The 27,510-nt window shown below is 35.3% G+C and overlaps 2 protein-coding genes across 22 annotated transcripts in view; one reads left to right on the plus strand and one right to left on the minus strand.

The window, feature by feature from the left end:
* The window catches only part of SATL1 (spermidine/spermine N1-acetyl transferase like 1), a 123,468-nt gene extending 123,063 nt beyond the window's left edge, over positions 1-405 (minus strand). For 2 of the 8 annotated variants that reach the window (XM_070256707.1, XM_070256711.1), the window contains exon 1: positions 47-405. The gene's annotated coding sequence lies outside the window, so the exon portion shown is untranslated. The remainder of the gene's footprint in view (positions 1-46) is intronic. The other 6 variants (XM_070256717.1, XM_070256710.1, XM_070256709.1 and 3 more) reach the window with 6 other exon arrangements.
* Positions 287-27,025, plus strand: ZNF711 (zinc finger protein 711). 14 transcript variants are annotated; one of them, XM_023635284.2, is made up of 12 exons: positions 307-603; positions 2,319-2,445; positions 3,392-3,648; positions 4,023-4,127; positions 4,644-4,715; positions 11,439-11,999; positions 17,728-17,883; positions 18,911-19,048; positions 21,104-21,241; positions 22,356-22,403; positions 23,687-23,830; positions 24,327-27,025. In XM_023635284.2, the coding sequence occupies exons 4-12, from the start codon at positions 4,049-4,051 to the stop codon at positions 25,502-25,504; spliced, it is 2,514 nt and encodes an 837-aa protein (XP_023491052.1). In that variant the 5' UTR covers positions 307-603; positions 2,319-2,445; positions 3,392-3,648; positions 4,023-4,048; the 3' UTR covers positions 25,505-27,025. The 14 variants fall into 14 exon arrangements, with proteins under 14 accessions (XP_070113274.1, XP_023490432.1, XP_023491052.1 ...); XM_070257167.1 differs by lacking the exon at positions 21,104-21,241; XM_023635145.2 differs by lacking the exon at positions 4,644-4,715.
* Positions 27,026-27,510: the final 485 nt, after the last annotated feature.

Genomic DNA, 27,510 nt, shown 5'->3' on the forward strand with positions numbered 1-27,510 from the left:
AAGGAAACTGCAAAACACACACAGGTTTTATTGGGGAGAGGCATACCTCTTACCACTCTGGCCAGCCTAATTGGTCAAATCCTCGAGGGTAGGGTCGATTTTTTTTAACGTCGTCCAACATCGATTACGGGTTCAGTGAGCGGCTATTCAGTCATTGATTTCCCCCCTCCCCCTCTTCGTCTCCCTTGGGAAACCTGGAAAACAGACAATCTTCCCACGGAAACTCCTCAGGGGCACTCGGAGATGGAGGCTGGCGCACTTGGACTCGCCCGGCGCTGCAGCCCCCACTGCGAGTCCGCGGGGTCTGGGAGCACCAGCCCAGCGCGGGCTGCTCGGCCCGGCACGCGCGTGCGCGCGGCCCCCCGCGGCCCCCTACCCTGCAGCAAGGGTAGCGTGACGTAATGCAACCTCAGCATGTCAGCAGCGCTATAAAGGAGGACGAGGCGGCGCGCCTCCCAGACGCAGAGTAGCTTGTGATTGGCTCGGGCTGCGGAACCTCGGAAACCCGAATGCGAGGAGGACCTTACGGACCCACAGCTGCCGCCCCCCGCAGAAATCCGGAGCGCGGCCCCCTGGCAGCGGCGGCAGCGGCGGCGGCGGCAGGTAAGGCGACTCCGGAGCAGAAAGTGGAGGCGCTCGGGGCCGCCGCTCTCAGTGTCGCTGTGGGAGGGGAGGAGAGGCTCACACCCAGCGTGGAGTGTAGGGCGAAGGGAACAATGGAAGTGGCGTCTAGTCCCTAAGCTTTCCCTCCCCCTCGGGCGCACGATTTTTCTCCTCAGCCGCGGCGGGGTGCCGGAGGGCTTGAGGGGAGGGAGTGTTTCTCCCTCAGCCGCGTCGCCTTCCCCTAGGCCGGAGCCCCTGGGGGCGAGAGCCGTCGTTGAGGCCGTCGGTGGTTTAGGGTGACGGGAAAATGGCGGAAAACAAAACGGTGAAGTGAAGAATGCGGCGGCCCCCTGGCATTTTCTCTCGGCGACCCCCCCATATGCCTTTCCCTCGCTCCCGCCCGCCGCGCCCCCGCCCGCCGCGGAGGGTAACCTTGGAATGCGCGAGGGATGGCGGCGTTGGCGACAAGGTGGTACCGGAGCGGGCATTTTAGGGGATCGCGAGCCGTCAGAGCCTGGGGGGTGGGGGGGCGTGTGCGGCAACTGTCGCCTCCGCGAAAACACCACCATTTTGGTTCGCAGCCGTCTCCCAGGGAGCGGGGCAGCGGGCGCGGGAGGAGGTTGAGGGGCTGGGCAGCCCGCCATGGGCAGCAGCGGTGGCGACCGCTGCACCAAGTGAGAGGAGGGAGGAGGGGAGAGGGTGTTCTGTGGCTCCGCTCGGCCTCTCCGCGGCCGAGCTGCTCTTGTTCGCTTGAAGATCCAGCCGGGAGGCTGCTGGATGAGAGGGCACGTGTGTGCGTTCTGCTCGAAACGATTGCAACTTGGCGTGGTCGTGGGAGAGGGCGACTTCTGCGGGAAGAGGGTTGCGTCCAAAGCTGCAATAGTGCTACTTGCCAGGGCTCCTTTGTCTCCTGTCTCCGCAAATACTACTTTCGCATTCTCTTGCTCGGCCGCCTCAGGATTTCTCTTCTGTCCCTCACCCTATTTACCTCACCAAAAGCTTGATCCTGAAGGAGCTGGGTTTCGAGGAGACGGATAAGAGTAAAATGTTTTCGCTTTTCTTTTTCTGCTTGCTGCCCCCGTACGTTTCAGGAAAGGTGTTTACTGGAAGCCTACTTGGTGATCACCTCCATTCGATAGCGATGTGAGATTTACTTTTGAGGAGACTGAGAAGCCTCGCTGTCTTTTGGCTATTGAATACTTAACACACTGCTGTTCTCTTACCTCATTTATTATTGATCTTATTGAAACTTCCTGTATGGGGAAAAGGCGTTCCATTTGATTTCTTTGGTATTCCTACAGGGTGATACTTTCCATAATAGTTGCACTGTGTGTTAAAATTTTTACACTTCATTAAGTGCCCGTGCAGATTTTTCTCTATGGGTTTGGCAAGGATAAAGCTTGCCCTTGGTTGGGTCTCTTTCACTTTCCAAAATAAGATGTTGCTAGTGATTTTTAAAACGTGCTTTAGGGAAGATTATGCTTTAATTACGTGGTCGAATTCTCTCTCAGTTCAATAATGTTGCTAATATCGCAGTAGGTAGTTGTTTCTGTTGGGTTCCCTTCGGGTGCTTTTTAGATGAACAGATTTGAGCATATGAGCCCTTCCCGACCTCACCCTGCACGGTAAAGTGTAAAGAAAAATTCTCAGGTTGTGTAAGAGATTTGGTTTAAAATGTTTTGAAATATCTAATTTTGAATGTATTTTTACACTAGGTAAAGAGAACGTTTTCCAAAGAAAATAACATAGTTCAGAAAGAAAAATAACAAAAAGAATTTGCTGCAGATTTTGTTTTACAATATGTAAGAAAATCTACAGTTTCTTCAAGACTCTCATATTAAGGTGAATAACATATTACTTAATGTTTTACCTTATTTAATAATTAAACAAAATTAAGTGTTTAAAACATTTTAATACATTTCTAATTGTTCTGAGTTATGTGATAAAGCAAGCAATTACTCTAATTAAAGTTGAAATAGTACACTGTTTTTAATGTTAAAAATAAGTCCTTATGGCATTTTACTTTATCTCTGTGAACACACAGGTAGTTTATTGTGAACTCTCTTGGCCTCTCCTGACTTCATTTTGAAGGCAGAAAACAATGCGGTATTTGAAAAAAGATAACAAAATACAGCTAAGAATTTCTAAAATTTTGTAATTTCGCTCACACATAAAGTAATATCGTCTGAATCATTTGGTACTCAGAAATGTCACCTACTTTGTAGGGTTTTTATATACATGACTCAAATGTTAATAGAGGTTACTCTGGGAAACTCTCCTGCCTCCTGTACACCTAAAGAACTTTAAGGCAAGGAAAAAAAATCTTAGTGATCTCTTGCACTTAAGGATGAATTAAGCTGTTTTACACAGCAGCTTTCTAAAACTTTCATTAATGATGTAACCTCATCTTTTGTGCAATATAGCTCAATTTATTAAACACCCCTAACTAAAAATGAGTTGAATATTTTCTAAAATTAACAGATGTTTTTGTTGATTTACTTGAAATCTAATGTTTGAAGGGGAAATACACATATGTTAATTGTAAGAGATATGTTGAGTGACAGCATCTGACTTTAGGTTCTGTACTATCTGGTGATCTTAAATATAGGATAAGTCACTTGAAATGAAATAGATTGAGCTCTTGTTTTCAAAACTGGCATGAGGCTAACATGTCTTTATTAATCATTAATGGAAAAAATCAGTTGTACAGTTACAAGTAAGGTATATTCTGAAAGAAACAATTTGCTAAATGTTTGTATGTGATTGATCTTATCTCTACCATATTTAGGAAGCAGTCATGTTTCATGAGTCCTCAAAACTGTGAGACAAGAGAATGTAGTAGAGTGAGGCCAGAAGTCCTTACTGGCTCAAAGAACTCCAGGGAAACTGGGATAGAACATTTTACATTATAAGTAGAACCCCGGGAGCCAGAGGTGAAATACAAGTTTATCTGCAGAGCTCCGCTGCAGGGCTGATCTGGGTCTGGAAGAAATGGATGAGAACCACTGGATGAAATTCACTAATGCTAGACACCTGAGTCCTCTAGTAACGTATAAATATCCCAACTATTGTCTGTTGTCATCTTGTTCCTCTTTTTCTTCTTATTTTATAACCTATATTTTAACTGGAACCTCAGTGCTATGGTTTTGTCCTTTTGCTTGCTTCTATCACTTCCCTATGGCTCGTCACCCTTACTGTGTCTTATTCTTCATTATCTTTGGTTTACCTCCACTTGGCCCTTCTTTTATTTATGTTTGCCACATAAAACATCTAATCAAGGTTTTTGTTTGTTTTGTTTTCCTTTGTATTGAGATTTGCACACCTGGTTGAGAGGCATATTTTCAATGGCATTTTTTTCTCAAAACGACTGACTTTGGCCTAATGTATTTAAACTGTTTTTAAAACCATTTCTTTTACAGAGATTTGTGAATAAACTTTGCTAAGTATGGATTCAGGTGGTGGAAGTCTTGGATTGCACACATCAGACTCTAGAATGGCCCATACCATGATTATGCAGGATTTTGGTAAAGCATTTTCTTTGTTGTATTTTTCTTTCTTTTTTAAAAGTCGGAACATGCTAAATATCAAAACTATATTGAAGAAGGGTAGAATTAAAATGAAAAATTCTTTTGCTAAGAAAATACACTTGTAGGGCTTAGTTTCTTAAAGTGAAGTGATATGTCAGCAGTCTACTTAAAATCATTCTTAAAATTTTGTGGGAAGGTTGAGATAAGGAAACTTGGAATATAGTGGTGATATGTCACTGAAAATGTTGAACTCAATTTGCATAAATAACTGCTTCAGTTCTTGCATGTAGGAATAGTAAATTGGCTTTTTAAAATACATTTTAAGTTGCATTTTTAATAAAGCTCGAAAAGGAAATATTTAGTCATTTCAAAGAAGTTAGATGCTTATATAGTGATACGGGAAAATCATTCACTGGGTGATTATATTCTGATGCTATATCCTCAGAAAGTTGTTACTAATAGCATTACATTTTTCTTTTTTTTTAAAAAAAATTCCCTACTTTTGTGGCCAAGTTTTTCGTAGTCATTTTGATGAAGATGCTGAGACTCCATTGACAGTCAACAAAGAAACTGAATTTGAGCAAGGTTAGTGAGGGTTATAGAAGAGGCAGAGGTATCTGAAGTGTAAGAGGCAGGCTGGGGGTGGTAAGAATTGAAGAAAAGATCAGAGTGAGAGTAGAAAAGACAAATGGTAAATTGGGATAAAAAGTAAACAGAAAACATGAGGTATTATGGAATTGCCAAGGATTAAGTTAGAGATGGGGAATTATAACTACATACATTGCTCAATTAAGGAAATGCTACTACTATTTTCAGATAATATGTTATTTTGACCCCCATTGTAAAGCCCACAGTAATGAGAGCCAGAAGAACTGGATTCTAGTCTTAACAGTCCTATTAACTGTCTGTGTAAACTTAGGAAAGTTACTTGATTCACTTTTATGAGGGGATTGGACTGGAGAACATTTAAGGTCCTCTCCAGTTCTGTGATTCCTTGACATTTCTGTCTGATGAATGAAGGTGTGGTGTGTAGGTCAAGATTGAATGTGGTGGAGATCGAGATGACTGTGTAGTTAATTGATGAAATAGAAAGGAATCATGGATTTATTCTGCTCAAGTCAGAAGTGAGTCGTGTTGATTATGGATAACTTAGAAGTGATTTGGGGTGAAAAACAGTGCAGGAATAAATTCTAGAAGAAGCACAAAGGGCTGAAGAATAAGAGATTTCACAAAGAATTTTGTGAATGCTTGCTAGAGTTAGTTTTTAAAATACTGAGACATTTGAACTTCAGTATGGTAAATAAGTTTTGTTTGAAATGTGAACTTTAATTTTTACCTTTTAAAAATAAGGTATTTTAAAAATGGAAGTAATACAGGTTTTCTCTGTTTACTACAAAATGTTACCTACCCCATAGCATTTGGTAAAGTTCCAGAACCCCCTTCACTCCTGAAGAAGTTGCCTGTTAACAAGTAAAGCATGATTCCTTTGAAAGATTGAAAAAAATGTCTGATTGGTGCTGGTGAACATTTACTTGGTGTTCGTCTTACCTGCCTTTCCATCCTCCTCCTCAGTGTCTTGAGGTTTAATTAATCCCTTCTTACATCTAATACTTTATTATCTTTTAGTTGCTAGGGAAATAGGACATGCATATTGAAGTGTTTTTATGTACATTCTTATTTAGTTTTTATTGAGATATAATTCGTATACCATACAATTTGCCCATTTTAAAGAATACAATTCAATGGTTTTTAGTACACTCACAGACTTGTACTCACCACTATGTAGTTTTAGAACATTCTGTCATCATAAAAATAAAACGTCACACTCATTAGCAATCACTCCCTACCCCCCTCCCCAAGACCTAGACAACCACTAATTGTTCTGTCTATGGATTTATCTATTCTGGACATTTCATTTAAGTGGAATCATACCATATGTGGCCTTTTGTGTCTGACTTCTTTCACTTAGCATAATGTTTCATCAGTTGACAGACATTTGAGTTGTTGAAATATTTTTAATGCACTATAACACTTTTTTGTTTGACCTAAAGCTCTGTGTCTTAGACTGGAGTATCATTACCCTTGGAAGCATGTGATGATGTACCTGAAACCACAGGATAAACAGCACATCTTCTTGGAGTACCTTTCATTTGAATGGGGGAAAAACACATACACACAAATATAGACACTATTATACTCATGTAAACATGTTATTGGATAGAAAGCAAAATTTGTATTTGCTATTCCCTGTCTTTTTGTGAATAATAAAATGGAAAAGTTTGAGAACTACTTCCAGATTTTTATTGGTGTTTTCATAGTATCATTTAAAGCCTTTCTAAAATGAATTTAATAGAGTAAGTCAACTTATTTATACCACAAAGAGTTTGAAGCCACAGTTTTTTCTTATACAGCTGTTCATGATTCAACTGCCAAGTAGTATTTTGAGGTTATTGGTTTTTGAAAGGATGCATTCTTTTTAATTTCTTTTTTAATTTAATTTTTATGCTCTTTTAAATTTAGGCAAATAAACAGATAGCAACCAAATTGTTTCTACATTTTTGGTAAGGTTATTTTGCTGAATATCCAGTTAGATCAGAAATAGTTAATATGGGAAATGTTCACTCATTTGTGTTTAGGGATGATGTTGACCTAAAGTATTTAGGTTTGCATTTGTTTTTGGTAAATCAATTCTGAACTCTTAGAAGGCAGGAACTCTATATTTTTTTGATGTGCAGTTTTGAGCTCAATTTCGTACATAGATGTTTTCATTCTTTGTGTGCTATTTTAAAAAATACAAAAGTGTCAAATAGGTCTAAACCTAAAGGGACTTTTTTTGGGGGGGGGGTGAGGAAGATTGTCCCTGAGCTAACATCTGTGTCAGTCTTCCTCTGCTTTTTTTTGTATGTGGGGTGCCACCACAGCATGACTTGATGAGCAGTGTGTAGGTCCGTGCCCGGGATCTGAACCCGCAAACCTCAGGCCACTGAAGCAGAGCGCCCGAACTTAACCACTACACCCTGACCCTAAAGGGACCTTTATTGGGAGGATTTTTGACAGTGACAATTTTAGCCCTGGTAATTTAGGTTTCTTCTGAAAGCAGCCCCCCTACGATTAGTCCCCCCCACCAATTAAACTTTCTGAGTTATAAAATTTCATTATAAATTAGATACATTCCTTCACTTTTAGCTAACATCAAGATGTACGTATTTGCAGTCCCGTAAATTGATGATATTTGTGAAACATCGAGTTTAGCATACACAGGTAGAACTAGCCAAGTACAATGTGGCACAGAATCTCTAAATTCTATAAGGTTCTTGGTTGGAACAGGATGGCTACTATATTAAGAATCTGAAACATTAATTTAATTCAGAAATTCATTAGACCAGTTTCTTTTGAAGGATATTTGAGATTTTTAGATTTACAACATTATGCTTTATGTAATAAGTTTGCTCATGTCTCAGTATGGTGGTTGTCCTTGGAATCTGTGGAATCTCTCTGCCGTTGAATTTAACAGTCGTTTAAGATTCTATTGCTGCAAAAATTCTGTGTTGCTTTGGAATTTAAATAGCAAAACAGCCTTAAATAGTGGACCAAGACACACCCAACAAATACCAAATTTTATGCTATGCCTCTGGTGAAATTCTAGGTATTTGCATTTAAATGAAATAACTTTAGTAAAATGGGAAATGCTTGGAATGATGACTTGTTTCTTACTGTTATCTGGTTATTGAATTGATTTCACAGTTTTTAAATGATTTTTTCTTATGATTTATAATTTGCTACCTAGTGAGAGAAATTTTTAATGCCACTTAATGCTGCTTACTAAATGCTTTAAAATTTAAATGAGTGACTATATGATAGGTCTTTTTACTCTTTCTCAGACTATTCCTTTAGTAGCAGCTCACTTGGTTAATTCTAACAATCTCTTTAAAAACAGTCTAGAGTAAGTAAATTAAATAGAAGAAAGCCAGTCTGGAGTCAAACAATGAGTTCAGTCCCCAGCTTGATCCTTGGGCAAGCTTATTTAACCTCTCTAAACCATAGTTCCTTCATATTTAAAACGGAGATGATAACACTCATCTTATTGTACAGTCTTTCTGTGGCTTAAATGAGATATCATATGTAAAAGTATTAGCAGGTTGCTTGGAGCACAGTCAGTGCTAAATAACTATAGCTGGTGTATAGCTAAATAAGTGACTTTGTTTAGAAATTCAGTGGAATCTAACACATGAGCTGAACTGATAAGAGAAAAGAGCAAAAATTAACAGGAGACGTTTTGAATCAAGGTGTGAGTAATTTGCCAGTACCCTATGGGGGAACTCGTCAATTCTTGGTCTAGGATCCTTGTGATTATTTAGTTCAGGGTAAACAAGCATATTTGGATTTGTTTTGGTTTATATCTGGTTTATTTTGATCTATAAGTTCCTACTAGAGTAGAGGCCAGGTGAACTGAAAAGCACTTCTTTCATCTTAGAATTTTCCCAACCAAGTTAATCTGAACCCAGGCCAGCACTAGCATTATTCCATCTTTCTATCCTTCCCTAGTGTCTACTCTCTAGAACCAAATAGTAACCTCCAGCAATGCTCTAAAATAAATGGAATGTCCCATGTTTTAAGTCTGACTTGTGAAAAGATTTTATAAAATATTAATTTTATTGTTTATATGCATAGAAATCCAATACTGTGAATTTTATAGGCTTAACATTAAATTTTTTCTAGGTAAAAACCACATTTCCAGTCTGGTTGAAAGCTAAATTTGAACTCCCACCCTCTCGGTGTCTCTAAAATGGTCAGTGGAGTAACAAGTGAATAGAAAGTACTTGTTTTGTACATACTTACTTTGTCTACCAGATTTTCAAGATTGAGGCTTTGCCTTTTGGGGTAATTTGGTGGTTTAAGTGAGAGTTGGAGAATGGTGGGAAGGATACGAAAGGGTTAAAAGGAAGATAATCCTGAAAGGCAGCTTTCCCCTCTCACCTTATTTTTTGACGGGTAAGGATATTAATATAGTGTCCACTGGTCTCCATTCTAACTCATTAACTAACTTCCATAATGAATTGGTTAGTAATAGTGAGCACTGTGTAGCAAATGGCACTCTTTCAGGTATTACTTTATAGAAAGTGATCATTATGTGGAAAAGGCTTTGTACTGTATTTTATTTCATATGGGTAATTCTGTTATAACCTGGTCCACAAACTCTTACTAACTTGTTTACCTCCTCAGGGAGGCGGAATTTAACAGAGTTCCTCATGAAGTGATTCTACACTCTTATAATATTTACAATGGGGGTAGGAGTTGGTGTTTACCAGGATGCTCAGGAAAAATGTTATTTAAAGCTTTGTTTCTGCAGTTTTACTAATTTAGAATTTAATGCAATTTAGAGTCCATATGTAGGATTTTTTAATCAAACCAAATCTTTGTCTAAAATGAGTCGTGCTTTTCTTCCCCCCAAATCAGGTATTAACAGATGCCTTCCACTTTTAAATGTAGTAATTCTTAGAAGATAAAGTAGTTCAAGGACTTTTGTGTTTATGATACATATTTTCTAATGTATTAAGCTGGTCTTATTTTATTAACTCACTTAATTTAATATATTAGCACCCTTTTATGTTTGTGTATCCTTTTAATTTTAATTTTAAGTTTTTGAAATACTGGACTCACAGGAAGTAGAAAAAATAGTACATAGATCCCATGTACCGTACCTTTACTCATCTTCCTCCAGTGGTGACATCTTATGTAAGTGTAGTACAATATCAAAACCAAGAAGTTAGCATCAGCGCAATGCTGTTAACTAGACTACAGACCTCATTCACTTTTCACCATTTTTTTATATACATTTGTATGTGTGTGAGTGTATGTAGTTCTGTGCAGTTTTATCCCATATATAGCTTCGTGTAAACACCACCACAAAGAAGATACAGAACTGTTACATCACCATGTATATGCTGTGCCAATATATTCACACATACACACCCACCCTTGGCAACTGCTAATCTGTTCTCCATCTCTATAGTTTTATAATTTTGGGAATGTTATATAAATGATTCCATTTATACAGTATTGTAACTTTTAGTAATTAGCTTTTTTCACTTAGCATAATTTTCTGGAGATTCATTCAGGTTGTTGAATTTGTCCCTTTTTTATTGCTCAGTAGTATTTCATGGTAAGAATGTGCCAGAGTTGGTTTAATTAACCATTCACCTGCTGAAGGACATTTGGGTTGTTTTCAATTTTTGCTACTACAAGTCATTGCTACTATGAGCTGTTATGAATATTCATGTGCAGTTTTTCATGTAAACATATTTTAATATCTCTGGGAAAAATGCCCTAGAGTGCAATTGTTGGGTTGTGTGGTAAGTGCATGTTTAGTTTTGTAAGAAACTGCCAAACTGGACCAAACTCAATGGGCTAGTGGTTAAAGTTTGGCACACCCAACTTTGGAGACCCGGGTTCAGTTCCCTTGCGCAGAACCATGCCACTCATCATTTAGTGGCCATGCTGTGGTGGTGGCTCTCATTAAAACAATTAAAAAAGAGGAAGATTGGCAACACATGTTAGCTCAGGGTGAATCTTCCTCAGCCAAAAAAAAGAAACTGCCAAACTGTTTTCTAGAGTGCCTGCTCCCATTTTACATTCCCAACAGTAAAGTATGAAAGAACCAGTTTCTTCACATCCTCACCACCCTGTGGTGTTATCACTGTTTGTTTATTTTAGCCATCCTAACTGGTGTGTAGTGATATCTCACTGTAGCTTTTATGTTTTACTTGAAAGTAAAGTACATTATTTTTAAGGTCTTAATTTAGATTTTACTAACATTGTTTTTACCCAACTCCACCCCAGTTGCTGGTTGGTGATGGTTCTTATTGCAGTTAAATTGTCAGTGATTTTTTAAAATAATAGTTTGGCCAGTACTATTTCATATTTTAAAAATATTTTATGCATGTAATATATTAAATACAGTATGTTTTTACATTTTAAATTTTTTATTGAGGTAACATTGCTTTATAACGTTATATAAATTGCAAGTGTACATCATTATATTTCCATTTCTGTGTAGACTACATCATGTTCACCACCCAGAGTCTAATTACCATCAATCAACATACACATGTGGGCTTTTACCCCTTTCACCCTTCTCCCTCCCCGTTCCCCTCTGGTAATCACCAGTCTATTTCTGTGTCTGTGTGTTTATTTGTTGTTTTTATCTTCCACATGTGAGTGAAATCATACTGTTTGTCTTTCTCCATCTACAGTACTTTTAATTAATAAAATAACTTTACTTTTTTTGGTTAATTGTTTGTATTATAGTGGCTGGAATGGCTGGTACTGCGCATATCGATGGAGACCATATTGTTGTTTCAGTTCCTGAGGCTGTATTAGTTTCTGATGTTGTCACAGATGATGGGATAACTCTTGATCATGGCCTTGCAGCTGAAGTTGTCCATGGGCCTGATATCATCACCGAAACTGATGTAGTAACAGAAGGTGTTATTGTTCCTGAAGCTGTACTTGAAGCTGATGTTGCCATTGAAGAAGATTTAGAGGAAGATGATGGTGATCACATCTTGACTTCTGAGCTAATTACAGAAACTGTTAGAGTACCTGAGCAAGTTTTCGTGGCTGACCTTGTTACTGGTCCTGATGGACACTTAGAACATGTGGTCCAAGATTGTGTTTCAGGAGTTGACTCTCCCACAATGGTATCAGAGGAGGTTCTTGTAACTAATTCAGATACAGAAACTGTGATTCAAGCAGCTGGTGGTGTTCCTGGTTCCACAGTTACTATTAAAACTGAAGATGATGATGATGATGATGATGATGATGATGACGATGTCAAGAGTGCTTCTGAAGACTACTTAATGATATCTTGTAAGTGAAACAAATTCCGTAATTACTTGGGAGATCGATTTATATATAACCTGGAAAGGGTTTCTGGGATGGGGCATCTATTCAATAAAAGTCATGAGGGTAGTCTTTGAAAATTAAATTTTTTCAAAGCTGTGTTGAGATGATTTTTTGAATTTGTTGATGTTTTTAATTTACTCAATGAAAATTCATGCCCAAAATTAAGTAAAATAATGCAATTTATTAATATCTTAGACTAGAAACATAGATTTGGAAGGTTCAACAAGAATATTAACTGATACTAAATTTTAATGATAAATATATATATTTCAAAATGAGAAGTTTATTTTAGGCAGCCGCTGCTTTCTTTTTAATATGGCAGGTACTGGAGTTGTCAGTTCAGTTTTGCTTAGGAATTTAAGTATGCTATGTTAAGAAATGTATAATTAGTTTTTTTATTAAATACTTGAAAAGTAAAACATAAGCTCAGATTGTGTTTTATAGTTCTCCCTGTGTTTATTTTCTCTTTTTAAATATGTGTGTATATTCTATGCAAAAACACTTTAATATGTTTATTTCAGACTGCTTTACAGTGTCCTTAAGACATTCTGTCTGAAAGAGGAAGAGAGAAATATCTTGTTCTCAATTTAAGTGGTGGGTTTGCCTGAAGAGCAACAGTAATAAAAATCTCATGATAAGTTATTGATGGAGCTTGAGGAAGAAGTGGTTCTATTCTTTAGAAAATTTGAAGGGCTCATGCTGGAAGTAGTAAAGATTAAATAAAGATTTCACTTTTCCAGGGAGGAATTTTGATCTTTTCTTCTTAGATGTTTGGGGAGTGCATTGCCAGGTAGAATATGTGTATTTGTGTATAGAGTGATTGTATAAGTGTGTATCAGTGAATTTAAAACTAAAAACAAATTAGATTTATTTAATTTGTAAATATGATTCTGAAGTCTAGCATGTTAACTTTTTTCCTCTATAAGCATTTTTGAAGGTGAATATTTACAATGTTTTTAAGAGAATGATTTAAGCCACTAAAAGACTGCAAATGTTACTACCTCTTTTTAAATTGACGTGGATTACAAAAGCAACTCCATATTTATATCTTAGTCTGACATTAAAAAAAACAAAACTGTGGCTATGCTTATATAAAATGGTGTGGCAAAAGTTGGTAGTCTTTCTGTACCAAAATAAATTCAGTATGCCTTTAAAAGGATACTTGTCAAATTAAACTCTTTGTTATTTAAGTGGTCTAAAATGTAGACATCATATGTATTGTGAATAGTCACACCTTAACTTATCTTCTGTGATTTGATTCTGCAAAAGGTTTTTTAAAAAAAGTTACTAGAATAATATAATTTAGAATAGTTATCTTGATATTACCATATATGTCAAATTCAAAGGACTTCTTTCTAGTCTAATAGAATTAGACTGAAAATTATAAAGAACACTGTATTGCTTGAATAATATTGGAACTGCTATGTGGTCATTTTAGGGGGAATTTAGACTCAGAATTAATTAACTTTTTAATTATTAGTAGAGAAACAGCAAAAATTTTGTAAAGTCTCCTTAAAACTTAAGGAATTTGTTTTATTGTTTAAAATGGAATATACAATTATTCAAAAATTAAATATTGTTTTATAGCAACCATTTTTCCACCATCCAGATCCTTGACCATTTTTATAATGGTTATAATACTCAAATTGGGACTAGTCTTTTTACCACTTCCGTTTATTTTATTTTATTCTATATTGATTTAGTTTTTCCTTTTTTCCTTCATCTTTTAATTTTCATTTTCTTTACCTCTTCGTTTCTGTTGGCCATTGCATCTTTCAGAAAAAAAATTGCTTTAAAAGGCTTCAGTGTTAATTTAAAAAGCCCTCTTCCCTGTTTTTTTCCCCAAGATAGAGATTTTCAAAACATCTCAGAGATAAAGTTGAGGACTTCAAACCAACCTTTGTCTTCCTCCTCAATTCCTAAATATTTCTCTAAGGAAATCTTATCAATAGCTGAGTCTTAGAGGTAGGAGTTTGTCTTTGCTCAGTGTCTTAGGTGTGTCTGAGTTTTTTTCTGCTTTCAGGCCAAACGTCACAATTCTTTATCTCACAAATTCTTTATCTTAGCGGACGGTTAGGCTCTCCCACTTGTGCTAAGTAACTTGGAAATTAATATAGGATAACTGTATCTGTCTAAAGTTATCCTAGGCGCACTCTTCTTTAAAGATATCTAACACCCATAAGACATTTATGGGTGATGATTTCCTTTATGAAAAGCTTCACTGAAGGAGGGAGGTTCCTTTAAATAATGAACCAATAGAATGCATTCAAATTATTTTTTTAACCTCTAAAATCAGTTTATATTTCATTCAGGAACAATTTTGTATAAAGCAAAATATCTTGGTAGTGTCATTAGGGGAGATCTCATCAAACCTCGCCGCTTTCAGGGATAAAAGAGAAAAGTTAACACCTTTGTATTTTTTTTAATATAGTGACAACTTTATCGAGATATAATTCACATGCCATACAATTCACCCACTTAAGGTTTTTAGTAGATTCTCAGGATTGTACAACCATCACAACAATCAATTTTAGAATTTTTTTCTTCACCCCTAAAAGAAACTCCGTACCCTTTAGCAATCACTCCCCCACCTCCATCTACCTCAGGCAATCACTTATCCAATTTCTGTCTCTATAGATTTGTCTGTTCTCAATAAATGGAATCATATAATATGTGGCCTTTTGTATCTGCCTTCTTTCACTTAGCATAATGCTTTCAAGGATCATCCATGTTGTAGCATGTGTCAGTATTTCATTCCTTTTTTATTACTGAGTAATATTTCATTATATACATATATATTTTACTTATCCATTCATCAGTTGATGGACATTTGGGTTGTTTTCACTTTTTGGCTATTATGAATAATGCTCCTATGTGCAAATTTTTGTGCAGACATATGTTTTCAGATCTCTCGGGTATATACATGGGAGTGGAACACCTTTATAATTTAAATGTTACTAATTTTTGTTTGGTTCATCATTGTGAAATACAGATCCTTTCCACATTGTCTAACCCCATCCCTGTGGTACATCAATATACTCTATTCTGATAATATCATATCCACCATATAGTTTTGGTAAAGGTAATTAAAAAAAGGGTACAGTAAAAAGCCTACTTAGCTTTAAAAAGGAATATTATATTTTACATTTTGCTACAATGAAATTTTAATCAAATTGTGCCCATGGGCTATAAAAGAGTTAGCAAACTTTGCAATGTTGGCAAACAATGTGGTTTATTCTTTTATGTTATATTTAGCACCAGTAGGATTCTGTGGTGTGTATAATATTATCTGCTTATTACTACCGGGGATGTCATGTGGGTTGAGAAACAACACTGTGGGACTTGAGTATTGCAAGGCGTACAACCAGCAAAAAGGTTAAACTTGAATTTTGGGTATTTTGAGTATTATCTGCATTAAGAAGAATGTTTGAGGATATATTTCTGAACTGAGTTGATTGCCCATAAAGTCTTTGTTAACTTTGTACTTTCTATAACAAAAGATATAGCCTAAATCCTGGTGAAGTTGATGGTTTATCTCTTAAAACTGCATACTAACATCTTTAATAACTTTGTCATCTTCTATAAACTTAAAATGCAGAACAAGTTTAGTTCCTCAGTACATTTCAAAATTGTTCATTCTCAGGAATCTAAGTAGAAAATAATTGATACATTAAACTATGGACCTTAAGGACAAGTATCAATGGAATCAAAATAGCAACTAATTTAAATACTTAAAGTGAAAATTATGGTGCAAAACTATTGAGAAGTGACAAAAAATGTGTATTCTATATCGTGAGCTTTAATTTTGTGAATTACAGTTTTAATCCAGTTTAGCCCAGAAGGATCTGTGATTACTTTAAACCATTCAAATATAATGAAGCAGTATTTATCAAATGAGAGTATTTTTATTATTTCATTAACTTACTGTAAGTTATTCCAAACTAAGAAATTCATATTTTGGACACTTGTTGAGGTTTTTGTATATCCTATGTCTTTATTTCCAAGAATAAGAAAGTACTTTTTGTCTGAAAACTTGATTCTTTCAACTTTTTCTATGATCTCATTGTTTTATTCGACATATTTTAAAGAGAAGCTATTGAACCAGTGATATTAGATACTTCATCTTTTTTCCTTTCGTTTTAATGTATCTCGTCAAAAAAATATTTGCCCAAAAATGTAGTAATAGAATTAGGGTCTGTGATGGAATGAAAATATTTAGTCTATTTATTTTGGCCATTTAGGTGCTTTCTTTCGTGGACAGACTATTTGAATTCTTGAATAGTATGGAATCATTTGTATTTAATCACAAAGTTAAAGTAGCTTTGCATTGTGAAAAGAACTTCTGAAATGTGTTGTTTTTCACCATTGTGAAGGACCAAAAGAATATTTTTGAAGTTGTATGTTTCAAATTTGAAACTGAGATAGGGAAAATCTAGACTTTGACCCATTTAGATCTTCTCGAAATTCGTTTTTTAAGTGTACTGAGTTAATAACTTTTTAATGTCACTTTATTCTGTTTTCAGTAGTTCTTGAATTGTTTACATGCCGTCAGAGGCTTCAGGATTTTGTTTCATATATGATTCTATGGTATTTGTAATAGGTATTTGTAATAGGGTGAGCATGTTTTTTTATTTAGATTACATTTCAGTTTTTATAGGGACAAGCACTGAAATAAAAAATGGTAGGTGCATATTAGGGAGAATATGTTGTTTAATATTTATGGTCAAAGAACAAAGTTTATTAATATATTCATTAATAGTTTGTGCATAGTATTCATTTGAAACTAATTGTTATCATTAAAGACTGCATAGCAGAGAATCAAAATTTTAAAATATGCTTAAAATCTAAGTAATATATTTTCAAATATTGTTGCTTTACTTTTGTATATGATTTTGAAGTAAAGCATAAGTTGGTAAACCTAGAATATACAAAATTTCTGTTTGAAGTTGTCTTCCATTGACTCAACAGAAATTGAGTATTTACTAAGATTTTATTTCTATAGTGATTTCTGAAAAGCCCCCCGCCCCCTTTTTTATTTTGCTGAGGAAGATTAGCCCTGAGCTAACATCTGTGCCAATATTCCTCTGCTTTGTATGTGGGTTATCACCACAGCGTGGCTGACAAGTGGTGTAGGTCCGTGCCTGGGGTCCGAACCCGGGCCGCCGAAGGGGAGCATGTCAAATTTCACCACCACACCCACGGGTTTGGCCCCTGTTACCTGTTTTGTTTTAATTTTACATTTCATTTGTTAATTGGTTTTAGAAATACTGCTCTTTAATTGAGGAATTATTGTTTACGTGAGCTTTTTTAATGAGTACTATGTGTTTTGTGTTCTGATTTTTCTGTTATTAATTTTGATGTCAGGATTTAACTTAAAATATTGAACATGATGGAAGATTATTTAATCTTTTCCCAAACCATTAATTAAAGCTTTACGGTTATTAAGTATTTTGTATATGTAAAGTCAAATCCGTGAATAGGTTCTTTATATAATTGTGATCTTGTAGTATATCCGATCTCGTCTACTGTTTTTTCATGAAACATATCACTTTTAATGGTTGCATTATAGTTCATTAAGTGAATATAGTGGGTAGGTTGTTAACACATTATTTCATGTTGCACTTATGCTTAACACCCACTAAATGTCAATAATACTTTTTGAATGCAGTAGTTTCCTCTTTATGTTTTACAGTGGATGATGTTGGGGAAAAATTAGAGCATATGGGGAACACACCATTAAAAATCGGCAGTGATGGTTCACAAGAAGATGTTAAAGAAGATGGATTTGGTTCAGAAGTAATAAAAGTGTATATTTTTAAAGCTGAGGCGGAAGATGATGTTGAAATAGGTACAAAGACTAATTTTAATTTATTGCTATAATAGGAATTAGAATTTATTCTTTTCTGATGACTAAAATTGTCTTCAAAGTGCAGATTTTTTATAAGTTTCTTTGAGGATGGAATATAGAAAAATGTACATGAATATAAAACAGGAATGCAGAATATGTCATTCTTAGATTCTTTCAAACATGAGTAGAATATTACAGTTGAAATATCAAATGAGTGGAGAGGGTTTGGTTTAGAGTAGGAAATTATAATGAGTATTTAAGGGCAGGCTAGAGGCAGGCTGCTTGGATTTTTTTTTAATTGAGGTAACATTGCTTTATAACATTATATAAATTTCAGGTGTACATCATTATATTTCGATTTCTGCATAGACTGCATCATGTTCACCTCCCAAAGGCTAATTACCATCCGCCACCGTCCACATATGTCCTATCACCCCTTTTGCTTTCCTCACTCCCCTCTTCCCTTCTGATAACCACCAGTGTAATCTCTGTGTCTGTGTGTTTGTTGTTGTTTTGTATGAGTGAAATCATACAGTATTTGACTTTGTCGGACTTACTTCACTTAGCATAATACCCTCAAGGTCCATCCATGTTGTCACAAATGGCAAGATTTCATCTTTTTTTATAGTTGAGTAGTATTTCCTAGTTCTGCCGCTTAGGTGACTGGCTTTTGATGAGTTACTTAACCTCCTTCTGTCTCAGTTTCCTCCTCCATAAGATGGCCATAATGATAGCAACTACCTCATAGGGCTGTTGTGAGGAGTAAATAGGTAAATACAAGTAAAAGACTTACATAGTGCTTGGCATGTAAGTGTGATATTATTGTTAACATGTGTTATTTCTCAGTGATGACTGAAAACTTAAAGTGTAATTTATAAGAAAATTCCCGTGACACTTAGAAATTTATATTGGAATACTTTGGGGGAATAGTTTTCTAAAGGAAAATACTTCTTATATATCCTCCTTATTAATTTAGGGAATTATTCCATGATACTTCTCTATTTTGATACGTGTTTTAATTTTTAAGGTGGAACAGAAATTGTCACAGAGAGCGAGTACACCAATGGACATTCTGTATCTGGAGTGCTTGACCAGAGCCGAATGCAGCGGGAGAAGATGGTTTATATGGCAGTTAAAGATTCTTCTCAGGAAGAAGATGATATCAGTAAGAAAAAAAGGGCACTGTAGTGACTTATCAGTAGCCATCATGCATTCTTTTTAAAAAATAAAGCAATCTCAGAGATAAAAGCACTATATAGGAACACAGGTCAATAAAATAAGCCTGACCCCTTGCTGTAATTAATTTAAAAGAGAAGGGTTCTTTTAAACATTCATGCATACATGTATTGTTCAAATCAGCAAACATGAAATACTGTCTCTCACATACTAGGGACACAGAAATCAGCAACACAAGCTTCCTGACTTCAGTAGAGCCCACAGATATATAGGGAATTATTGAGAATCTACTTTGTGTGTGTTATTGGATATGTTTTACATATATTACCTCATTTAATTTTCACAATTCATCTCTGAGGTAGGTGGTATTATCCCTGTTTTGTGGAAGGAAGAAATGCTCAGGGAAGTTAAGTAATTGCCCGAGATCATTCCAATATTAAATGAGTAAGGTAGGATTTGGACTCATATCTGTCTAACTCTACTGCCAGTGTTCTTTTCACATGGCAGTGAACACTGTTGGCCTCTCTGGATTTAGCAGTGGAAGGGCTAAATGGTTGTTTTCCCTCTGGCACTGAGGGATTAGCTGAGTAAGTATTCTTCCAAGTCAAGCTGCCAGGATCTTGACTTATATCCTTTGATGATCTCTAAGTAGTTGCTGCTTAAGGTTTCTTGGGACTGAGTACCACAGGGTAAAAAAGCTTCTCAGATTCTTTTCTTGCTCTTAGTACCCATTTCCAGACAGTGACATAACAAAGTCATTTTATTCTCTGCCTAATTTCTCCTTACCTCAGTGTAGCAGTGCAGTCCTTCTCTAAGTCTTCTTCTGTCGTCTTGCCATGCTGAGACAAAAACTATTTTGTTTTGCTCTATGAGAGCAAGAGTCTTTATTTCAGTGCATTACCTTGACAATGCTCGGTTATACCTATACTGCACTCTGATCCCCACGCTCAAATTTTCTTCCCTAAAAGCCATGGGGAGCTGAGTTCCAATCCCAAACATAAATAATATACCACAGCTGAAAATATCAAAATAAGTGAGTCTGGAGGGTTTGGTTGGAGAGGAAAAGAGTTAAATGAAATAATTTCTATTTGGTCTCTAAGTTTTTGTTTTTTTTTTTAACTCGTTGGTCTGTAAAAGGGGCACAGTAGAAGGTAGGAGGCTGAGGCTTAGCTTAGCTGAAGCCACAGTTCCATGGGGATGTTGAAAACTTAAACCAATATCTCTTTCTAGTTAATTGAAAGAAAGGAAACTTAGGAGAAGAGGGACATTTTTTCTCCACATTTTTTCCACGTTTCTTTTATAGCGAGTAGAAGACCCCAGTATGTGAATCAAAGGAAAAGCATAAATTGAAACCAATTTTCTGTTTAACAGGTTAAATCTAAATGGATTATTTCACATAACATACACTGAGTAACCCTCTAGGTTTAAATTTTTTTACACTACTACTATATATTTTTTAATGAGTCTCACTTAATGCTTTTTTCCTCAGTAGGGTCTGAAAACTCTGCCAATTAAAGGGTGTCCACACATTCTTGAGCTCCAGCATTATATATATTATTTATATATATATAATTTTAATTATTTTTATTTTTAAATTTTTTTCAATTGCTAGTATTTTTGACTATTTTTCGTTGCATGTACAGTTCTGCATTTAAGTTACAGTATGTGGGATAGCATGGGCCACTTTCTAGTATTGATTTTATGGGAAATGCTTTTTGAGTTCCAAAGAACTATCAGGCAGAATTATGGAATACAACCCTTTTAATAAATTTGTAATGCCCAATAGACTGTAAAATCAGTCAGTATATTTCAAGCGCACGTTTTGTCTAATCTTAAAGTCATTTTCATAGAACTAAGTTATAAGAGGAGAAGAATTTTAATAAATCATTGTCTCCTAGTGGCACTAGCCTCCAAAGTGCCTAATGTTATTTTTAAGTTAACCAAATTGAAATCTCGAAAGTTGAAAGATTTAAATTGTTTAGAATTTTTTACCCATTTATTAAATATTGGGGGTTATAAACAAGCAATTATTTCTAAAATTTAGGTTGCGCTGAAATAGCAGATGAAGTTTACATGGAAGTCATTGTAGGGGAAGAGGAAGGAACTTCTCTCCCTGAGACTCAGCTTGAGGACTCTGATGTTAATAAAACAGTTGTCCCTGTTGTCTGGTCTGCGGCATATGGTAGGACACTGGCATTTTTTCACCTGATAAGTACATAACATATCTATTTGATCAGCCTTTAGGTCATTAAATATGCTGTGCTGATGCCCCCCATGAGTTGGCTAATATTATAAAATGTTTTGCTGTGGACTGGTTGATCTCTAGTTACTTACCTGATTTTCCTATCACATATCTTGTGTTACTTAAGATAAACCTTGCTTAATGCATTGTGTTTTTCAGAAGGATTTATTTTAAATCCTACCTGTAGAAGTGAGTGCCATTAAAAAGTTTCTTCTAAAATAGAAATTTCCTTTGAAAATTGATCCTTCCCCTTTTGGAAAAACTTATTTCATGTATTAACACCACAAATAATAAGATTTTGGGGTTTTGAAAAGGAACAGAAATCCAGGGGTGCTCTTCTAGAAAATATGTAATACAAGGTAAATTTATCAAGTTATTTTTTCCTTTATATTTTAACTCATTCCTACTTAATTTACAAGGTGGTCCAGGCATGCTCTTTACTTTGAAAAATTTTGGTGTTCAAATGCATTAATCTTAACTTGCTTTTTCCAAAGGTTCATTCATTCAACAGTCATTTATTGAGCATCTTCAAATTTGAGGGTACTCTGCAGAAATATCTACCCAGTTTTTATTTTAAAAGTAAGATTGTTCTATGGGCCAGCGCAGTGGCATAGTGGTTAATTTCACACACTCTACTTTGGCGGCCCAGGGTTCGCAGGTTTGGATCTTGGGTGCGGACCTACACACTAATCATCAAGCCACGCCATGACAGCATCCCACATACAAAATAGAGTAAGATTGGCACAAACGTTAGCTCAGCAACAGTCTTACTCAAGCAAAAAGAGGAAGATTGGCAACAGACATTAGCTCAGGGCCAATCTTCCTCACCAAAAAAAGTAAGATTGTTCTAGATGTTAACAGTTCCAAGGATGCTGACAGCAGCCCTTATTTTCAGTAGGTGAAATTATCTAATCTATGAGAGTGGAAGAACTCAACAAAAAAAATTTTAATCCAAGGAACGGTGGTCAAAGTAAGATTTTGTAGATTAAGATGTGATCCACTAGTACTCATTATACTTAGTATATCAGTTTTTAATTACTCTTTCTTTTTTTAGGAGATGAAAGAAGAGTTTCCCGAAGGTATGAAGATTGTCAAGCATCAGGTGAGAGAGCATTATATGTGAGATGTAGGTTAAATAGCCGGTTTTGTATATTGCTCAGTAAATGAAAAGTATTAGTTTGTGTATATAGACACATATGTTGGACTCTTACTTGCCTAGTCATATCTGATCTAGTTAGTTACATAAGAGTTTGCCTCTTTGGGGAATTGATTAATTTATATACAGACATAACGTGTGTTATTCTGTGAACGCAGTTTATTTTAGATTTACCTCAAGATACAAATATTGGGAAACTTACCACATGTGCCATAAAAGGTTGCTATGGAAAAAATTATAAAATAGAAATTATTTTGACAGAAAAGTAAAAATTATCCATGATATCAACCACTTGTTAATGTCTTCCTTGGGGAGGAACTGTTTTCTTAATTTCTATGGCAACCAGTAGATTTATATAACTGTTACATAAAACCATGTGTCAGCTTAACTTTTTCTTTTCTAGTTTTAATACACTCCGTATAGTGTAATTCCATGGTTGATAGTTCTTTTTATTTTCTTAAGCGAGGAGACTTTTTCTCATGATAAAGTGTCTGACTGCTCTGTTTCTACCCTTTGAAGGTATTTGACTCTCTAAATTTAAATGTAGATTTCAGAGGAATTGATAAAAGGCATTTATCACAGCATATGAGCTAAACAAATTTTGTAGGTCTACATTTTTTAACTAAACTGCATAACAACAGATTTATGAGAACTGAGATTTTGTTAAGTACTTTGTTCTATTTACACTGATCCCACTGAAATTGTGGTGAATTGCCTGCTACATCTATCTTAACCTTTAAAATCAATCTTAATACTTTTCACATTAGGTAAACTATTCTAAGGCATGTATACAACAGATCTGTTGTTTGTTATGCATTACATATGGTCACCACGACTATATTGGTTCATTGAGACATGTATATTTCTTTGCTACATCTCTAATTTTAAATTAATCAGCCTTCATTGGTGAGAAATTGATTGGATGCCGAGACTTTGTTTAGGGTCATAAAATTCAGTTTCTTACATTATGTTCACCTTATCAGTTTATTCCTTTAGAGTTAATAAATTAGGATATTTTGAAGTTGTTTTCATGTGATATCCTATTTAAAGTGTTTGCATATGCACATGTGTGTGTTTATGAGTGTAAAGGAGAGAGAAAGAGAAAATGGGTATACTTTGTGAAATTTAGTACTGCAGTGGCAGCTATGTCATCTATGGTAATTCGTCTAACCAAAACCAAAAAAGTATAAATATATGTAGTTTAATTCTATATTGATTTTTTTTTTCAGGAAATACTTTAGACTCAACATTAGAAAACAGAAGTAGTACAGCTACACAGTACCTTCAAATTTGCGATAGCATTAATACGAATAAAGTACTTAAACAAAAAGCCAAGAAGAGGAGAAGGGGAGAAACCAGGCAGTGGCAAACAGGTAAAATATTAATATTTTGCTTTATGAATATTATAACGATTTGAAATGTAGAAGTATTTTTTTGCAATCAAAGAAAAAAAGTCGGTGGTTTATAGTATAGTCTACTCCCATGTACCTGTTTGTATTTGATCTAAATAGTTGGATCTTTTTAAGTGTTTGATACTTAATAAAACTATGCTTGTTTGTTCTTTACCAAAATGATGTTTGTAAAGAGAATTTTCAGTTGGTTTAACAATAAAGGGTCTTGTTTCTAGTTTACAAAGTGCATGTGATAGAACATTTTGGGAGGTAAGTAGTCTTTAGTAGAGTGCTGTTCATTACTTTTTAGTGAGCTACTTCATCATAAATTGCTTTTAATGTATATTTTATCTTATAGGATTTTATTCCACTAGTAAAGTTCTCACATTGTGAATGTTAGCTGATTTTGGCGCCTTTGTTGTAAAACCCTTTAAAACAGTTCAGCCAAATGTCACAACTTCCCCTATTTTTTTTCTAGCTGTCATAATAGGCCCTGATGGACAGCCCCTGACAGTATACCCTTGCCATATTTGCACAAAAAAGTTTAAATCCAGGGGATTCTTGAAAAGACACATGAAGAATCATCCTGATCATTTGATAAGGAAAAAATATCAGTGTACAGATTGTGACTTTACAACTAACAAGAAAGTGAGTTTCCATAACCACTTAGAAAGCCATAAGCTTATAAACAAAGTTGACAAAACCCATGAATTTACAGAATACACACGAAGATACAGAGAGGCTAGCCCACTGAGTTCAAATAAACTTATACTAAGAGACAAGGAGCCGAAGATGCACAAGTGCAAATACTGTGACTATGAAACTGCAGAACAAGGACTGTTAAACAGACATTTACTGGCTGTTCACAGCAAGAATTTTCCTCATGTTTGTGTTGAGTGTGGGAAGGGCTTTCGACATCCATCTGAACTCAAGAAACATATGAGAACCCATACTGGTGAGAAGCCATATCAGTGTCAGTATTGTGTCTTCAGGTGTGCAGATCAATCAAATCTGAAAACTCATATTAAGTCTAAGCATGGTAACAATTTGCCATATAAATGTGAGCATTGCCCCCAAGCATTTGGTGATGAGAGGGAGCTTCAGCGCCATCTGGATTTATTTCAAGGACATAAGACACACCAGTGTCCTCATTGTGACCATAAGAGCACCAACTCAAGTGACCTTAAGCGGCACATCATATCTGTCCACACTAAGGATTTTCCTCACAAATGTGAGGTCTGTGATAAAGGTTTCCATCGTCCTTCTGAGCTCAAAAAGCATAGTGATATCCATAAGGGTAGGAAGATTCATCAGTGTAGGCACTGTGACTTTAAAACATCAGATCCATTTATTCTTAGTGGTCATATCCTTTCAGTTCATACTAAGGATCAGTCATTGAAGTGTAAAAGGTGCAAGAGAGGATTTAGACAACAAAATGAGCTCAAAAAGCATATGAAAACACACACTGGAAGGAAGATTTACCAATGTGAGTATTGTGAATACAGCACTACAGATGCATCTGGCTTTAAACGACACGTAATATCAATACATACAAAAGACTATCCACACAGGTGTGAATTCTGCAAGAAGGGATTCCGAAGACCATCAGAAAAAAATCAGCATATTATGAGGCACCACAAGGAGGCTCTTATGTAATAAGATCAGTATAAAGAAAGAACCTATTTAGAAAATATGATAAACTACATGGGAGGAAATTTTCACAAACTATTTCATCTGGTTACAAAGCTTGATATTAAATCATAACTTTACATTCTTTGTATTAAAGATCTTAACATATTTGAATTAACAGGGGATCTCATAGCCCTTTGAAAATTACTTAAAGAATTTAAGAAACACCATAGAATGGTTGTGTAAAAACTTCTTAAGTGTCTATTTAATAGTCTTATATGCATAATTAAACTACAGAGGGGAAGAGCAAAGACAATGACTTTATTTGGCTGATCATACTAGAGACAAATGTTCCTGAAAAGGTTATACATAATTGAGGACTTTAGCAATGCTTTGCTATGGCAAGCAAGCCTCACTTTTATGCAATTTTAGAAATGGGGTGGAGAAATAAAATGTAGTCATCCATCAATCATTTCGTCATTGAGCCTTTTTATATGGTACTTGGAAATTGAATTCCAGAAATGGCAAAGTTTTGTGTATTCATTAAAAGAATTTCACCAGAAAACAGGTTAGATTAATTCAGTACTATTAAAAAGAATTTCAAAGCTGCTAAGATTTTATCACAGGATAGGATGTTTAAAATAGAGCATTCTGTGCTGAAGTCTAAGGATTGAAGTTCCCTTTTTTTCTGATGTTCAAGTTGATTGTTGTTCAGTATGGCATATATGACAAAAGTATATTTGAGTCAAATGTGGCTTTCTAAAACAGATGCAACAGTAGTGTTGCAAACAAAGTTAGCACTATATTTCTTAATGATCTAAAGATTAAATTGAGAGAACACAGTTTTCTTAAATATTATAATGTTTAGAGGTTTTTTTTTTAGGACAGTCTTAGCAAGTATGATTCTTCTACTCTTACTTGCTCTAATGTTTAAAGGTGCAATTTTATGCCATTATTGAAGATTTTGATTTTTAAAATCTATATACCATATTATTAACATGCATTTTCAATATGAGACAGTATTTATGCGGTATTTAACAAAACACTATGCTGCCAATAGAGTTTGAAGGTGGATATTCAGTTTACAGTGTATAAATTTAAATATGCATCCCTTTAACAACGCTTTGTGTTAGCATGCTGCAAATCAAAATGGCGCTTAATATAAAAAGCTGGTTTAGGGAAATTTAATGAAAATTATGTTCATAAACGTAATGCATATGACGTGTACTTTTAAGTTTTAGTTGCTTCATGTTTACACTCAGCTGTTCAACATAATTAAATGTAATTTTACTTCATGCTATATTGTGGCTTTGTGTTTCAAATAATGTTCACCTTTCTGTTTTTGCACCAGATAAGAATCAGTTCCTTGAAAATAAATTTTTTATCTTTCTTAACTTGAGAATACTAAATTTGGAAAATCTAAAATTGTGTGTTATGTGGCTGTAAATGATGTACACGCTGTAAAATAAAATTGTCACTGTTACGTGGGATTATTATTTCTAAATGTTACTCATTGAAATGAGCATACAATAAAAAGCATTTATTGCACTTCAAGGTTTTATGAGTTTATTTAAAGTAGTGTTGTAATGTTCATTCTATATTAAAAGACTTTTCACTTGAAATTGCTCATATGCAGTTTGGTCCGCAATTTAATGTCTTGTAGAATTTTGTGCATTAACAACAACATGAGCTAGGAATTTAAGCAATTATGATGACTATGCCATGATTATTTCTCAAAAATGTATGTTTTTGCTAAAACCATGACAGATGCTCTAAAGGTGCCCATCTTAAGACTTGAGATTTAGTATTATAGAGAAAACTAAAAGTTCTTAACCTACTTAAGTAACACTATCCTGAGAAATGAATCTAATTATGTGCCCAGTAGACCAATATACATTCAGAAGAAAAAGTATTAAATCAAGTATTTGGGAAAGATTTCTGCAAATGAGCATAAAAATAACCTGCTATATTCAAATTAGCCAGTATTCAATAGAATTCATGTACCTAGATATATAGCTCTATTGCTTAAGACT

The sequence above is a fragment of the Equus caballus genome, chromosome X (assembly GCF_041296265.1).
Source record: "Equus caballus isolate H_3958 breed thoroughbred chromosome X, TB-T2T, whole genome shotgun sequence".
Lineage (NCBI taxonomy): Eukaryota > Metazoa > Chordata > Mammalia > Perissodactyla > Equidae > Equus > Equus caballus.

Excerpts from the sequence above, each read along its gene's own strand:
- ZNF711 (XM_023635284.2), top strand. The coding sequence starts at position 4,049 with ATGGATTCAGGTGGTGGAAGTCTTGGATTGCACACATCAGACTCTAGA. Across the intron at positions 4,716-11,438 it reads AGAAACTGAATTTGAGCAAG|TGGCTGGAATGGCTGGTACT; the intron begins GTTAGTGAGGGT and ends TTTGTATTATAG. Across the intron at positions 12,000-17,727 it reads AGACTACTTAATGATATCTT|TGGATGATGTTGGGGAAAAA; the intron begins GTAAGTGAAACA and ends TATGTTTTACAG.